This window comes from Anopheles merus, chromosome 3L, assembly GCF_017562075.2.
Source record: "Anopheles merus strain MAF chromosome 3L, AmerM5.1, whole genome shotgun sequence".
Taxonomy (NCBI): Eukaryota; Metazoa; Arthropoda; class Insecta; order Diptera; family Culicidae; genus Anopheles; species Anopheles merus.
The window spans coordinates 30821659-30838372 of NC_054085.1; the positions used below are offsets into that span (position 1 = coordinate 30821659).

The 16714-nt window shown below is 48.5% G+C and overlaps 1 protein-coding gene across 10 annotated transcripts in view; it reads right to left on the reverse strand.

The window, feature by feature from the left end:
* Nucleotides 1–3677: 3677 nt before the first annotated feature.
* Nucleotides 3678–16714, reverse strand: part of LOC121598418 — a 34616-nt gene continuing 21579 nt past the window's right edge. For 9 of the 10 annotated variants that reach the window (XM_041925245.1, XM_041925244.1, XM_041925240.1 and 6 more), the window contains one exon: nucleotides 3678–13557. In XM_041925245.1, the coding sequence (XP_041781179.1) occupies nucleotides 7627–12543 (4917 nt within the window). In that variant the 5' untranslated portion in view covers nucleotides 12544–13557 and the 3' untranslated portion in view covers nucleotides 3678–7626. Of the gene's footprint in view, nucleotides 13558–15009; nucleotides 15032–16714 lie in introns of those variants that run through there. The other variant, XM_041925251.1, reaches the window with a different exon arrangement.

Genomic DNA, 16714 nt, shown 5'->3' on the forward strand with positions numbered 1-16714 from the left:
AACACATCGCGAATAAACAATTCCACGTCAATTGCGGACAGAGTGACCAGAAATATCATTCGTGACGATTTATCTGTATTAACCTTTAAGTTGGCAACCGGATACCCGGGTATTTTTTTCAACTTCGAACTGCAATAACTTTTGATTCATTTCTTTTATTGACCTGAAATTTTCCGTATCCTCCCAACTTTTAATTTATGATTTTTTGGTGCATAATTTGTAATTTTAAACAGCCTGTAAGTATTTTATTTTGATTTTTTTTAACTTTACCACGTAAGTTGGCAACCAGCATACCCGGGTATTCCATACATTTTGTATGGAGAATGACATTTCTCTTCTTCCTTTTTTCGTATTGTGCTTATTTTCGAGTCAAATTCAAGCGATTCGAAATTTCAATTTGACCGTTATTTTTATAATAAAATGAAAAAACTTAATGAATAAATGAAATAGAAGAGAATGTATGGTCGGCATTACTTGCTTACAGCATTAAAATATAGAAAGCATTGTTTACCTATGAAAATCGTTAATTTTTTGCATCAAAACGTGTGGACCCAAGTGCCACAAATCCACTAAACGACCACTAAACGGCTTCTAAACGACTCAAGTTCTCTACCTAAACGGAATATAGAAAGACTTCGTTTAGCAGACGCCAAACGACTCATGCATTCTAAAAATAGCAAAAAAGCTGGTGGCGCTATCTGTTGGTGGGATACCCCAACCAGTTGAGCTTCATCGCTTGGAGGAGAGCTTTCTCATTTCCTCTGTACTGTTGTATGGTTTCGCATTGAAGTTATGCATCGCTAGAACTAGAACGGCGATACGATTGTTTAAATACTAAACTCCAACGGAAACCACCAGCACTGAAGCAAGTGAGATTTGAGCAATGGTCATTGGTGTTGATACCCACGTATCTAACCACACGACCATTTATATAGATTTTTGCTCAGAAAGTTAGAAGGCTATACAGGTCATAATAAAATGCAACTTGTCGAAACACATTCCAAGAAAAGAACTGCAATATAATGATGAGTTGTAATACGCCATCTATTGATCAAACCAATGAAGCTGTGGAGCTTTCATTTTTTTATATGGATATTCAATTTTCCAGTCGTTTAAGCTTAATCTGTGGCGCTTGGGGAATACCCGGGTATGCCGGTTGCCAACTTACGTGTGTAAATCTGGTTGCCAACTCTACGGTTGATACCGATTTTTTATATGCCTAACGATTCACACATGACCGCCTTAAAACTACCGATTTTCCATTTATCCTACCGAAAATCACAGATATTTCAGATTTTTCAGTCGTTTAAGCTTAATCTGTGGCGCTTGGGATGCTGTTTCAAGGATCGCTATGCTAATTTGTTACTTATCGCGCTGATGCACGCCCAAATAGGCAGCTCGTACTTTATAGCTGATTTAGGGCTGTTTAACGAAAAATCGTTCCGATGTCGTACTTTGTGGCTGATTAAGAGATAGACGGTACTTTGCGGAACTATGGAGCTTTGTAACAGGCACATGGTACTCTTTGGCACTTTGCGGCTGATTAGCACTATGTGTAGGGTTCATGGTGGAACTTGAGGGCTTGTTCAGAAAGCGTACCAAACTTGGTGGAACTTTATAGCTTTTTAATGCATGACATCGGTACAAGGTGGCTCTTGTCAAAGTGTCAAAGACGGACGCCGGCAATAATCTCATTGCTGCTGCACAAGTTAGATTCGTTAATTGAAAAATGAATATTGAGTGAAGTGATTGTGAATTATCAGTAAATTGTGTAAAATTTTGTATAATTCATCAATATCAAGGATTTAAAAATATACATATGTGTTTAAACGAAATAAATCTTGTTGTTTATTTCATCGATGACGCTTGCTTGAAAATAAAACACAAAGAAAAATAATCCCTGGCATCGTGGCATAAGGAAGCTGCTTAGGCGCTGTTTGAAAGACCCACATAGAACTTTGATGCTGTTTATCTACTGCAAAAGGCGAATTAGAGCAGCGATCTTTAGCGTGCCAAAATGAGCTGCTTAAGCAAATCTGGCTATTTGGGCGTTTGTTTGCCTGGCATTTGAAAAATGCTACATGCGTTTTGAAGTCAAAATTTTATCTGATAAAATTTAATGGTCATAATAAGTAGAAAATGTCAGTTGTGGGGATTCCGAGAATTGCTCGTCAAAGAAAATCATTTAAATTTGAATTTGAATCTCGCTGTCAGCGGTTAAAGCTTACCCGACAGAGAATGAAATTTTCAGGCGAGGGGTAGGTAGAAACACACGGTGGAGGTCCGGCCCAAGATCGGATCCGAAGTCCGTTGTTTTGGGCTGAAAATTAAAAATGGCGGATGGAGCGCTACCACGGAGAAAATACGCTCTATTGCATGCCTTTAAAATGCACGAAGCGCTCTCACTGAAAAGAACGCTCGCTCGCGCTGTTTCATTGCGTTTTCCTCATACCCCTTCCTTTCCGTTTCTTCATTCATAGCTTCACACAATCTTGCTTCACTAAACGACCACTAAACGGGTTCTAAACGACTCAAACTTTCAACCTAAACGAAATATAGAAAGACCTCGTTTAGCAGACGGCAAACGACTCATGCATTCTAAAAACAGAAAAAAAGCTGGTGGCGCCATCTGTTGGTGCGATACACAACCAGTGGAGCTTCACCAGCACTGAAACAAGTGAGATTTGAGACCATTACTCAGTTGGTGTTGATACCCACGTATCTGACCACACGACCATTCATATAGATTTTTGCTCAGAAAGTTAGAAAGCTGTTATAGGTCATGATTAGATGAAACTTGTCGAAACACATTGCAAGAACAGGACAGCAATATAATGAAGAGTTGTAATACGCGCCATCTATTGAGCAAACCAATGAGAAGCTATGGAGCTTTCTTTTTTTTCTATGGATGTTCCATTTTCCAGCCGTTTAAGCTTAATCTGTGGCGGTTAGGATCGGACAACGGCATCATCAACGAAGTCCATAGATGCATTGTGCAGGGGAATCGTGCATACTATGGACGTCACCGACTGCTGAGATCCAGAAAACTTCGAGCCCGCACGATATATGAGATATATCGCACATTGTTTCGCCCGGTGGTCCTCTATGGACACGAGTCCTGGCCCGCGCTGGGCGTGTTTGAGCGTCGCATCCTCCAGACCATCTTTGGGTTTGCGTTTGGATGAATCACAAGCATGCTGATCCTGACTATGGTGAAGGCTGGCAGGATACGATGGCTTGGGCATGTCATGAGGATGTCGGATTCGTACCCCACCAAGAAGGTGTTCGACAGCGATCCCCAGTTCGGCATAAGGCGCAGTGGAGCACAGCGAACTCGATGGCAGGACCAGGTGAAACGAGAGCCGACGGAGATCGGATGTCCGGATGGTTGGGAGGCTTCAGCCAGGGACCGAGCATTCTGGAGAATAATTGTCGTCCGGGCCATGTCATAGAGATAGAGAATTGTTAAACATGAAGCACCTGTACCTATGAATTGACCCATCCAGCAAGGACAACTGGTGGTAAGAAGTGTTAATATTTTTCGGATATCATACAAACATTAAACGTCGGTACATCCGGTGCTTTTTCTCCAAAAATTAATTCATTTTATTTTGTTAACAAAATAATCTGACATCGGGTGTGTGTTTAGCTGTGGTGCTAAAAACTGGGCGCTTTTATGTTTGTATTTGTTCATATTGCAGTAGAAATAAGTCCTTTCAGGTTTGCACACACACACACACACACACACAGACACGTTTCACTTTATCTCTATATCATCATCGGTTTGTTTTTTAAAATGCGAGGTTTGGTGAGGATATAAAGAAAAGAGAAACCGATCCTGAATCCTGAAATGTTTGCAACCTGCTGGAGAGAGGGGATGCGTTTTTGCGTATACAAAGAACAGAGTTTGTTGCTTTCTTTAGCCCTTTTTTAACCTTAGCTTACTGCTACGAGTTTTGTTTTTTTTTTTTAGGAATGTAATAGTACTTTTGGAAGATAGGATTGAATTTGCTACACTTCACGCGCTTACCGAATAGTACGTGGAACTGAGGTCCGTACAAACGTATACCAAAAACAAACAAACAAAAAAAAGTACGAAAACTAACACGTTGTGCGTTACAACTGTTGGCAATGGAATGGTTAATAAGATTACGTTAAACATCAAATGAGTGGCAAGGGAAAAATGACATTCATCCCTAAAAGAGGAAAAATCCAAATACACAAAAGCCGTCCCCAGAACTGCTCGCACTATAAGGCAGTGTCGTTCTACTTCATTTGATGAGTCGTTCCGGGAATGGGGTGTGTGTGTGTGTGTTTTGCACTAACGAATTTAAATAGAGTCTTTTACAATCAACTACGCAAAAGGAAACAGACACACTACATACACACACAAAGATGAACGTTTAAGTTTTTGTTCGCTTTTGTTTGACACAAAATTTTGACACCAACAGTTGGTTTGAAATGGTTTGTTTTTCACTGAAGTTGTATCGATTGCAAAAATGGGGAATGGCTTTTTATCCGTTGAGGTGGAATGGTGCTTCTTGCAGTTTTGACGCTTACTTTTGCCACTCTCTCTCTCTCTCTTGTCTATTCCTTGCACTTTACTTGCTTTGATTGATTTTAACGATTTTAGACATTGAACAGATATAAATCTCGTTTGGGTTTGTTTTTCTTGTTGTTTTTTTTACCATTTCGTGTTTTGATATTCGGGCATTTTTGCACATTTTCGTTTTCTGTTTTACCACTTGACGCTATGTTTTTAGATATTTAGTACGTTTTTCTTCTTCTTCTTCTTCTTCTTCTTCTTCTTCTTCTTCTTCTTCTTCTTCTTCTTCTTTTTCTTCTTCTTCTTCTTCTTATTTATATTTTCCTTATATACTAATGCGAGGGATGGCGACTTTTGCGTGTTTTGCGAGTTTTTCACACAGGACACAGTGTTTTGTTTTGTGTGTTTTTGTTGTTGTTGTTATATTCCTTAATTTAACTTTCTACTCATTATATATATGTTTCTTATTACGTTTCACAAACCATGCGAGGTTTAGCGTTGCCTTTGCACACTCCGTCCAGAAACTCCCGTACCCTTTGGAGAGGAGTTCCGGAGGATGACCGGGAAGGGGGTAGAGTAGGATTATCCGTAGCATTTATTCCAGCATATAGCGCCGTAACCAAACTAAACACATCGTTTTTGTTTTCTTTTTTCTCTCACTTTCTTCCATTCTATTTGCAGTTTTGTGCGCTGTTCTGTTTCCCCCCTCTATTTCTCCTCTTTTGCTACTACTCTCCAAATTTTCCTACTCCAATAATGCCTGCGGCCGCGATCCGTGGCGTGACGGTGTTACTCTGCTGCACTGCCATTTAATATATTATATTAAATTTGGTGCATGCATAACGAGTGTCTACCTAATAAATAATTTACTTTCTTCCCTTCTTCTGCACTGGCATTTTGTTTTGTTTTTTCGTTTTGTTCTTCTCTCTTGTTTTGCTTTTGCTTGCTACACTTACCGCTTTCTTAATGGCTAAGTGTTTTAGTAGTAGTAGTAGTAGTAGTAGTTATTTATTTGCTTCTACCCGCGTGTGCAGTCTACCGCAATGGGCGTTCGTTTGCTGTGTGAGTGTGTACTAAGAGCCTTCAGTTGATGTTTATACTTCTGCGCTGGAGACTCAAGGGGACCTTATTACGTCACTCAATGCAGAATGTAGCAATGCTTCATACAGTCTGCCTGTGAGTTTATATAATGTGTATATATTAATATATTATAATGGTAGTTTTGTAATCGTGTAATAAATGCGAGGTTATTAGTTTCTTTTCACGTCTTACTAAACCCTACTACTAAGCGTGGGCCCAGTTCTCCAGCCACCGGCTCAGGCTCAGTGCACACTCACACTCACAGACAATGCCCATTGGCGAGCACACACACACACACACACACACGCGGGTGAAGGAATATGCGAGGTTTCGTTACTTAGAAAGGTACAATAAAAGATTTTATCTTATACTTCTAGAAATGTCCACAGAGTTGAATCTGCGCTGATCGTTACTGCGCGTGCTCTTCTTCTGTTTTACGTCTTGGCGATACACTCGGTATTTCCAACAATGGTTCCTGTCCCTGCTGCTCCTATTCATGCTAAACCGCACTCAACGTCATAATACCACTCTAATCACTATGTTATAATCAGACACCAAAGGGTAGTAGAGTAGAGTAAGGTAGGAAGTAGTACATCCAGTTTACTTAAACACACGCATACAATACCATATGGTCGTTTAGGCTAGCTTTTATCCTCCGAATACAATACACGCATAGATTGTTGTGGGCGACCCCGGCTTTGTCTGTACACATGCGGTCCCCTTTTCCCTTGATCTTCTTCTTCTTCTTCTTCTTTAAAATATGCATTTCATGTCGATCTCATCACGTTGTCCCCCAATCGGTAGTAGGAATGTAGTATTTGTTGCTCTTGTTGTTAGTAGTAGTAAACGGCTAAAATCACACACACTTTCCTTTTTGCATCTAAAATCACGAAGGAAATCCTTTGTTCATTGATTATTTTTGTTTGCGTTCGTTTGGCTTTCGCGACCGAATATTCTTCTCCCTTTTGAGCTTTAGCTGACCATTTTGTAAACTTCTTACAATGTTGCACTCTTACTAATAAAAATAGCAGTCACCCAGCACCATCAGTGTCGTTTAGAGAAAAAAAGGAGGGGAAAAGTAGTGGTTTAAAATTCACCAAACAAATCGAAGCTTAATTTTAGTGTTTTATCAAAATTATTGCTTCCTCTGTTTGTGCTTCTATGATCCAATTCTGTGTTTTCTTTTGATTTTCTCCCCGATCCATCGTCGGATGTAGAAACAAAAAAACAGCAGTAGCTCACTGACTAGAACAGCAAATACAGGGGTGGACCAAAAGACTTAATAGGATTTTCATTGAGATTAAAAGAAAACTGGAATTAAAAACAAGAATATACGAGACTCAAGCTTAGCTAGAGCAAAGTGGAGGTTGGCTTCTGAGTTTAGTTGCGTCCCAAAATTCGATTACGAAAGTCTGACCAGAATATGAGACGGGTAACCCTGCCCCTACGGGTGAGGTACTATGCGACAGGAATGATAAGAAGTATAAAATATTCCATCAAAAAAAAAATGCTACGCATACTGCTCTTCTTTGAACCATTCGATCGAAATGAACCCGCCCAATGAGCGTCTTCTTCATACAGCGAGCCGACTTGACGCAAACAAATTTGGGACGCGAGGAACTTTTTGTTTGTGGGAAGCCTTCCAACAAAAACAAAATAGGAAAGTAGAGAAACCATTTTCACTGGAGCATATCAGAAATGTGTATGGCCATCGGTTTGCAGCGCAACGACACGCTCGGTGAGCTCGAGTCCTCTGCTGTGCAGCACACAGTGCTAATCGACAGAGGATCACCATCGCTTTCTTCCAATCGAAGATACAGCTCCAAACACCGAAAATATCCATTGCATTACTAAGAAGTCCCTTTTTTGTGGGGCTTCGATCGCGCAACACCGAGCAGCGCACGTCTGCAAAGCGATGGGAACACATTTCTATTCTACTAAAGGTCACTGGACGACACTGGAATGGCGGTGGTGCTGCTGCTATCTCTGGCTCCTCGCACTTACATCATACCCGCCGGATCGAAGTAGCGCTGCGGTGCGATCTGCGACTTTTTCCTCTTCTTGCTGCGCAGAAACTCGGCCACCTCGTAGTTCTTGCACTCGTTCGCGATCGCCAGCGGCGTGCGGCCGTTCGCGTCCTGCTGCTCCGTCTGCAGCCGGCACCAGTCGACTAGAAACTGCACGATCTGCAGATTGTTCGCGTAGCACGCCTTGTGCAGCAGGCTCTGCTGGTTGTGGCCGTCGCGCACGTTCGGATCGTACTGCAGCTGCAGGATCATGAACTCGAGCAGCCCGTAATGATCGACAAACATGTGGATGGTGGGCAGCTTCGCCAGCTGCTCGATCTCCGCCAGATGGAGCTTCAGCAGATCGATGTTGGCGCCCGCCCCGATCAGCAGCTTCATAATGTCGAGCTGGCGCGAGTACATCGCCTGCATGAGCGCGGTCAGCCCCGAAGCGTTCCGCTCGTCCACGGCGGCATACTTCAGGATGAGCATCCGGGCCGCCACAATGTTGCCGTGCCGGGCGGCCACGTGCAGCGGCGTGTCGCCAAACTTGCTGATCGCATTGATGTCCGCGCCGGACTCGATCAGGTACGCCGCAATTTCGTTACACTCGATCGCGATCGCCACGTGCAGCGGTGTGCTGTCGTACGGGTCGCGATACTGCAGGGCCGGCTTGCACAGCTCCACGATGTAGCGCACCAGCTCGAGCGAGCGCGTGTAGACGGCCTTGATCAGGCAGAGCGACTCGCTGGTGAAGCTGCAACCGTTGCGCAGCAGAAACTTCAGCATCCGCACGTTGCGCTGCTCGATCGCGATCGTGAGCGGATGGGAGGCGATCGCACCGGACGACCGGAGCGTTCGCTGATGCTTCGCAAACACCTTCGCAATGCGCAAGCTGTTCCCCTGGACGGCCCATTCGTACGCCGTCCGGCCCGTATCGTCGGTGGGGCTCGCGTCGACACCACGCTCCAGCAGCAGCGCCACCATTGCGGTGTGCCGTTGCTGCACGGCAATGTGTAGCACGGTTTTGGAAGCGCCATTGCGTCGGTTCAGCAGACTCTCCTCGCCGTCAATCGTTGCCGAATGGTCGTCCAGCAGGTAGCGCAACATCGCCAACCGCCCGTACGTGGCACAGAGGTGCAGGACCGTGTTTTGCTGCTGATCGACGAACGTCAGCGTTGCCTGCCGCGTGTCCACGAGGTATTTCAGCGCCTCCAGATTGCCGTACTCGATCGCTCGCCTCACCAGCCGGTGCCGGTCCGAGTTGATGTCGATGTCGTCGCAACAGAGCACCGGCAGCAGCTCGTGCTCATGATACTGTATGGCGTAGTGCAGCGGCAAGCGGTCGGTGCCACTGAGCGAAGTTAGCGGGACCTGCTGCTTCACCAGCAGCTTGGCAATGTCCGTGTGGCCCAAGCTACAGGCACGGTGCAGCGCCGAAGTACCATCCGACGTCTGGGACGCGATGTCAACGCCCAGCTTGATCAGCTTCTTGATCGCCGCCAGATCGCCCTTCTGCACGCACTGATCCAGCACGGTCGTCCCGTTGCCATCCTGACAGTTCCAGTTGATGTCCTTCATCTGCTTCGCAATCTTCTCGATAAACTCCAGGTTCAGATACTTGACGATCTTGCCCAGATTCACCGTCAGCTCGAACCGCTTCACGCACTCGAGAAACACGTCGTACGCGCGGAAGTAAAGCGCCATAAACAGGATCGTCGCCTGGCGCTCCTGCACCGTCGTCAGGCTGAAGTGCGCATCAATAAACAGCGAGTTCGAGCTGCGCACCAGCACGTACTGGAAGAACTGCTTCTTCTCGTACGAGATCGCCTGCAGCTCCTCCGACAGGTAGTCCACCATCTGCTTCAGATTGTTGCGTATCGTATGGTCGATGATCTCGTACTCCGTCGACGGCGTACCGTCGCACAGCACGCCCAGCCGCATCCCGCGAATGTCCGCATAGTCGGGCGTCAGTGCCTGCAGCAGCTTCAGATCGATCGTCTCCACCGACTTGAACAAGCGCTCCTGCTGCTCCACCCAGCTCCAGCGCATCTTGTAGTTGTTGATCAGATTCTCGTTGATCGCCAGCAGCTCGTCCGGGTTGGCCCGCTGGCTGGTCGGCGGCTGGTACAGCTTAAACTCGTTGCTCTTGAAGATCAGCCCGTTCAGGAACACCTTCACCTTGGTGCTGTGCGTCAGCGTCAGCATATCGTACTCGAGCGCATCCTGCCGCAGGTAGTCGTGCAGGTTGCGCCCGCTCACGTTCGCCGACTGCAGCTTCAGCACGTACTGGTTGTCCTGGAACACGCCCAGATCGGTCAGTATCTCGCACAGCTCGAGCAGACAGTGCTCCAGCGCGTACTCGACGTGCGGGGCCGCCTCGTTGATGAACTGCGTCACCTCGTTGAAGTCGCTGCACGGCAAAAACTGCCCGATCAACTTCAGCTTCGCGTCCAGAAACGACTGGAACTCTTCCCGGTCCATGCGTTTGTTGCGCTTCACGATCGCATCGTTCACCGGCCGGTTCGTGGACTTGAAGAACATCGTCAGCACCGCGTACTTCTTGTCCAGGTTGTAGCAGTTGTCGTAGTAGCTCTGGGACAGCTGCTCGTGCAGCACCGCAAACTCGATCGAGCTCAGGTTCTGCAGGTTGAACTTCTTCAGTATGTCGTTCGTGTAGTTCTGGTGCAGCAGGCTGTCACACGGTTTCGTGCGCTCCGGCACAAAGTGATCCACGGCAATGTACCGCCCGACGTGCAGCACCTCCACCATCGTGACGAAGTTCTTCGTGACGCGCTCGTCCATCTGGTACTGGTACAGATAGTTGGTGAACAGGTGCAGCAGCTCCTGCATGAGCGGATTCAGCAGCAGCAGCTGCTCATCGCTGCAGATGTCGTACTTGGGGTAGCTTTCGGCCAAAAAGGACCCCACGATACGGCGCACCTTCGCCATCTCGATCTCCGTCCCGCACAGCTGCATCACGGTGTTGAAGTTGGCGCTGATCGAGGCGAGCGCCGCTCGCTCACCGTCCCCCTTCGTGAGCGTCTCGAACCGCTGAGCCAGCGGACGGTAAACGCAGCGCAGCAGATCGCACAGCTTCTCGTCCTGCTGCTGGCTGAACGTTTCCTGCAGCTCCTCCACCACGCGTATGCAGTCCTCCAGCTCGAAGTGCAGATCGTCCAGCGTGTGGTTCTCGAAGTACATCCGGTTCGCGTCGCCCACGAACTGGTTGTAGCTTGCCACCTGCCGCCAGTTCTTCAGCTGATGCACGTTCCCCAGATAGCACTTGTACGCCTCGAGCATCTTCAGATCGTGCACGTACGCGAAGTAGCGCCGCACCGACTTCAGGCTGCACTGCACCTCCGCGAACGGCAGCACCAGCCGACCGTTCTCCGCCCTGTCCGAGCACGCCTTGTACAGCGACACGTTCGGCTGGTAAAAGTCCCGCACGTCCACGTCCAGATTGAGCGGCAGTATCTTGTGCACCACGCTGTCCAGCTTGCGGGCGATCGCCGGCGCATACCGCGTGCTCGCCACCGTTTCCGCAATGACCTGCAGCGTGCGCTTGATCGCCAGCACGCCCGACACTTGATACTGGGGCAGCTGAATCCGCGCTATCCCGTCCAGGTAGCGCAGTATCTTCTTGATCGCGTACAGCTGCGCCACGTGGTCGTACGTTTTGCGCAGCCGGCAGAAGGTGACCCGGTTCCGGCGGCCGGTCGCGCGCGTCAGCTCCACAAACTCGGGCGCCCGCAGCTCCTGCCGCAGCACCTCCAGCTCCGGCTTGGTGAGATTGTTCACGTACCGCGCCTGGATGGCGGCCAGCTCCGGGTTCGCCCGCAGCCGGCCCTTCACGTAGTAGATGAGCTTCTTCTTCAGCACGCACTTCTTGCGCCACAGCCCATTGATGGCCTTGGTCGATTTGGCTGGCGCCGCATCCCGTATACAGCAGATCAGATACAGCAGCAGCTCGTTCGACCAGCGCGTCGACTCGCGGCCCCGGTTCTCCGCCAGCTCCGCCTTGATCCGCTCCAGCTCGTCGCTGACCGCACCGAGATACTGCAGCACGGTGCGCTTGTTCAGCAGCAGCTTGTACACCTCGTAGTGCGGTGCCTTCTTGAAGATCGCCAGAAACACGGCCAGCAGCCGGCAGATCTCCTCGACCGGCACCGACCCGACCAGCTCGCGCTTTTCCCGCACGAAGAACAGATTGTCGTACACGATCTTGATCGCGAGCAGGAACTTGTCGTCGTAGTCGTTCAGGTTGTCCGTGCCGCCGTAGTGCTTGGTCAGGTAGCGCGTGTACTCCACGATCAGCTCGATCCGCTGCTCGAGCTCCCGGTCGAACTTGGGCCGGTCGGGGCGCGGCTGCGCCGGCGGATGATGGTACGCGTAGCTGTAGTTCTGCAGCTGGTACTCGAGAAAGTTCTCCATGCTCTTCGTCAGCGGCACATTCTTCACGTACAGCTCGTGCCACACGCTCGACACGTACGCGATCTGCTGGTGGATGTCGAACGATTTCAGCTCGAGAAAGAGCTGCAGCAGCGGCACGGAGCCGCGCCTGATCAGCCGGTAGAAGCACCGGTAGTCGGTCAGGTTGCGAAACTCGACCGCCAGCATGAACTTGGTCACGTCCATGAAGTTCAGGTTGATGGCCAGCTCGGACGCGGTCAGGTTCATCGAGTTACGCAGGTCGCAGTCCGCCCCGGACTCGACCAGGAACTGGATGATCTCATTGCGATTCTGCTGCGCAATGATGGACAGGTGCAGCGGGGTGTTCAGGTCTTCCGGCGTCTGGTAGTCCAGCACAAACTCCTTAAACTTGGACTTGATCTTGCTGAAGTCGCCCTCCACCACCAGCTTGCAGAATTCACCGGCATATTTGCTGACATAGTAGCTCGGTTGTGTCATTCTTTAACGCCGCCTTTCTCGCTCGTTCTTGTTGTGTTTGCTCTCTTTCTTTCTCTCTCTCTCTGTGTTTTGCACTCTGTGGTTGATCGTCGTATTAAAATTCCTTTTTGTATCACACATAAAACACCCTTCGGAGAATGACCCTTCGGGAAGGATAGAATGATGTGCAGAGCCCTTCCTGCACACTAGTAGCTCTGTGCTACGGCTGCTCCTACGTGATCGCTTCCGGTCAGCTGTGCCTGACGACAACGTACAACAGCAGTTCGTGTAGTAAGATGTGGCTCCCGGTGGCCATTGCCTTTGTCCGTGCGCTCGTCGTGGTAGAAGTTGCCGCTCCGCTTGCGGTTTCGTTTACTGCCGATGTTAATGCTACTGCTGACGCCGTGGTACAGTTGTTTGCGCCTCATTGCTGGAAGGGTGCTGCTGCGTCCATCGCCGTGACCATCGTTGCCATCGTTCCTGCGTTGCCGTTGCGGAAGAAGTGCTGCCATCGGAGTCGCACGCACCGTGCGCAATAGTCAAAAGCTTTTGTGAGCTCGCCAGGCATGCTACACCGGAGAGGTTGGCGTTGGATGCATCCTTCTGAAGTTGATCCTGCTGAACTGCTGAGGATGAGATGCAAGATCGAAGGCTCCAGCAAACACGAACGATTACTTTGCGCTGCTTTGCGACCCAATGTCGTAGTTTCGGTGCTGGGTGTGCAAAGACTCTTATTTGCGCAAGCGCTTCGCGCAGACGGGTATCGGTCGGTCGTGGCCGTTTATTTGTGCCTTAAGACTGTTTTCCCCCCCTTCCAGTGTTTGTACAGCGATCGTGCGCAGCAGCAGCAGCAGCTATCCCTTCGCCGGGCGGTTCAATAAAAATTAGTCTGACCCTTTGCGAACACGCTCGAACCGCCGCCGCCTGGTGCGCTTGCTTGATGGGTTGTGCTGTATGCGTCGGACGGTGTTTAATTTGTTTGGATGTACTCGGATCCTTGAGCGTCGCGGCGCAACGTTAGTTGACGAGCGTTATCTAAAATTTTAAAAGAAAAAAAAACACGAAGAACATACGTTAGCGACACGGGAAGAAGTGGGAAAAATGTTCAAGCAAATCGGAACATTGAGATGTGTTGTAGGCACAATTCAGGGCAGGGGAAGAGGAAGATCGGCGGGATGTTAATAAATAGTGCTAAATCAAACAAACTGCGCACATTACGTTGATGCGTGCGCATGTTTGGAACAGAAAGCTGGAGAGAGAGAAAGAGAGAGAGAGAGAGAGAGTGAGAGAAAGAGTTGAAAAAACACTCGCTCCTTCACGAAGAGGTGCGCAATATAAATGGGTTGGTCTGTTTTGGAGCACCTTTTGGGTCGTGCGATTGAATGTTACTCCCTTCCCATGCCTTCCTCTCTTTCTCTCCCTCTCTCCCATTCTGTAAGGAAAGCAGTTGGAAGTGTGTTGCGATAAAGGAAAGCGACGAACCCCTGGCAAACCCATTAAAGCAACACCTAATTGGTAAACCGAACCGGACGGAGGGAACACGTGGAAGGGGATGGAAAATCGAACCAGAAGAACCGATATGCAAACGAAAGACGCAACGAACGCCGTGGTGTATAAATCATACGGAAATATTAATAGCATAGACAAATAGAAGCGGCACCACCTCGTGGTCCGCTCGGTCTGTCGTGTGGCTGCTTTCTCTTGCGGACACGAGGTTCCATCTTTAAAGCTGCGTACTCCAGAGTACTGGAGTTCCTTACACTGCGCCCCTGCGATAATGAGGGACCCGTGCTGACATTAAACAAAACTCGTCGTTGTCGTCCCGCATGTCCAATCTTCAAGGTCCCACACAAGCGCAACGCGATGATGATGATGTGCCCGTGGTGGTAAAAGATCAAGAAATACCAATGCGCACGATCCAAAACACAAACACACCAATGAACCCTCGCCATTCCCGAAGAGGGTGGAATTCAATGCCTCTGGTGCGTCGGGAAGGGGAGACCTCATAATGAATATCCAAGGTTCACCAGCAACTTCAAGTTGTTGGGAGGGGGGGGGGTTTTATACATCTCCAGAAGATATCCTTCACCCTTCCATTACCCCGTTTTGTTTGTGAGGGTGGAGATGATAGGCCAAAACAGGCATAAGAGAGCACTGAAATGATTTAAACGTGTTTGCATCGATGATTCCGTTTAAGCTTACGCCCGTCACAAGATAGAGCATACACAACCGAGGCCCAGAGTGGGTGAAAGATTGAATTAAAATGGATCGAACACCACCCTTCCTTGTGACCTCTCGCTCCCGTTTGGGGGGTAATGTGTGAGATTGTTTGTGTGTGTGTGCATTGCTTGATCCGTCGCCTTAATTCATTCACCCCTTTCTACGGTGTCGAAGGGGGAAGGCCACGTAGTCTTCCCGCTAAATAAGAACCATGTTGATCCAACGAAATTGTGGCCTCTCTCTCCTTTGCTTTCTCTCTCTTCTCACCTCACTCGAGTGGCGATTATGGTGTGTAATGATGGGAGGATTTTATATGTTCCCGCGTACGGTACACGTTCATCACCCATCCACAATCCAATCCGATCCGTCCGTCCGGGCGATCGCGATAGGGAAATTACAGTCATCGAACTCCGGGGCCGGCCGCAAGAGCAAAAGCGTTCAGAAGATCTAGCAAAGCCGCTTGTTTAGTGAGACCATAAATAAACATTCCGGTGAGCTCTACACAACTCTTTATTGTAGTTCACCGATGTTTGAGACCAAGGAATTCTTCAAGGAATTCTTTACTACAAAAATTTTAGTGTAGTTTAGCGATCGTCCCTCAAATGTGACTCGCAATTTTGCACGCCTATCTGGTACCAGATTTTTGCCAACCCCGTAACATGCCCAATGTCAACATTGGCCACCTCGCCGATAACAACTCGATAAATAAATAATGTTCCAAATCGCGAAGGAAAGAAGAAGACGCACACCAGCGGGAAGAAAGGGGCGTCAGGAATTGTGTTGAATTAACGGACCAACTTCCAAGTGAACGGTCTGTCACTGCGCTGCGCAAATCGAAGCAGGCACCTCTCTCGGCAGACACATTCAGCTGTCACTGGTGCGATTAGGTTGGCTGGAAAGTTGCTTGACAAAGGTTACAAGTGGTTGGAGGATATAGAATTTGTGTTCAAGAAATGATTCCTCAAACGGGTCTAGAATATCTCGACGGTGTAGTGACCTGCCAACACTTTGCGCGACGATCTAGCGACGGCTAGCCGAAGACCACAGCTAGAACCGAAGCATTAAATTCCAAACAAGCGTCCAATCGTCCCTCCAATCTCTAGCACATCAGGCATTGAAAAGGAAGAAGAAAGAATCAGCGTACGAGTGCCTCCTCATTTTCTTCTTCATTGTACCTCACTCCGTATGCCAGGGCCGTACATACTATAATCCGTCTTTCGTGAAGCCGTGAAAGAAAGCGCTCATCATCGGCGTTAACTGCAGCAAACACGGACAAACACGACGGACGCGCGCACACCAACACCATCAATTTAAAGCCATACACGGATGTGTACCACCCTAGCCCCGCGTGGAAAGGGTAAATAATATTTCTCCTTTTCTCTTTCCGCGCTTATCCGATCCGAGCCTTCCGAGAGAGCCCATTCCCTACAGCCAACGTTCTCTGGGGTGGTGAAGACCGCGGATTATTGGTTTTACTAATTCATTAGCGCGATGAAATTGAAAAATGATTCCAGTAACCAGATCTTCGTGTGGTCGGTGTGTGCGAGGGGGAAGCAGTGGCCATGGTATTAAGGTTAGCGTGATGTTGTCTTCACCTCCACCGCCCCGAACCTCTCCGCACTTTCCGTCGCTGTCAGCTCCTCGTCAGCTAATTCAATCCAACACCACGAAAGGTACTCCAAAAGATCGCGGCGAACCATCCCCTGCCTCACAACACCACCAGCGGCGGGTTGAAGGAGCGCACCCACACCCGCACCGTACGGACTTTGGGCCGTTTCGAAGAGTGCCTGCTTTGATATTGATGAAGTTTCATTACAATCACATTCCGAGGCGATTTCTGAGGTTAAGGCTGGAGGAGCACAGCACTGAACCACGCTGCTTAACGGTTAACACCTTTTCTCGATGCCTTCCGACAGGCTTCTCTCCACTTAACGTAGTTCACCATCCCCAAGGGTAATTAGAATGCAAGACG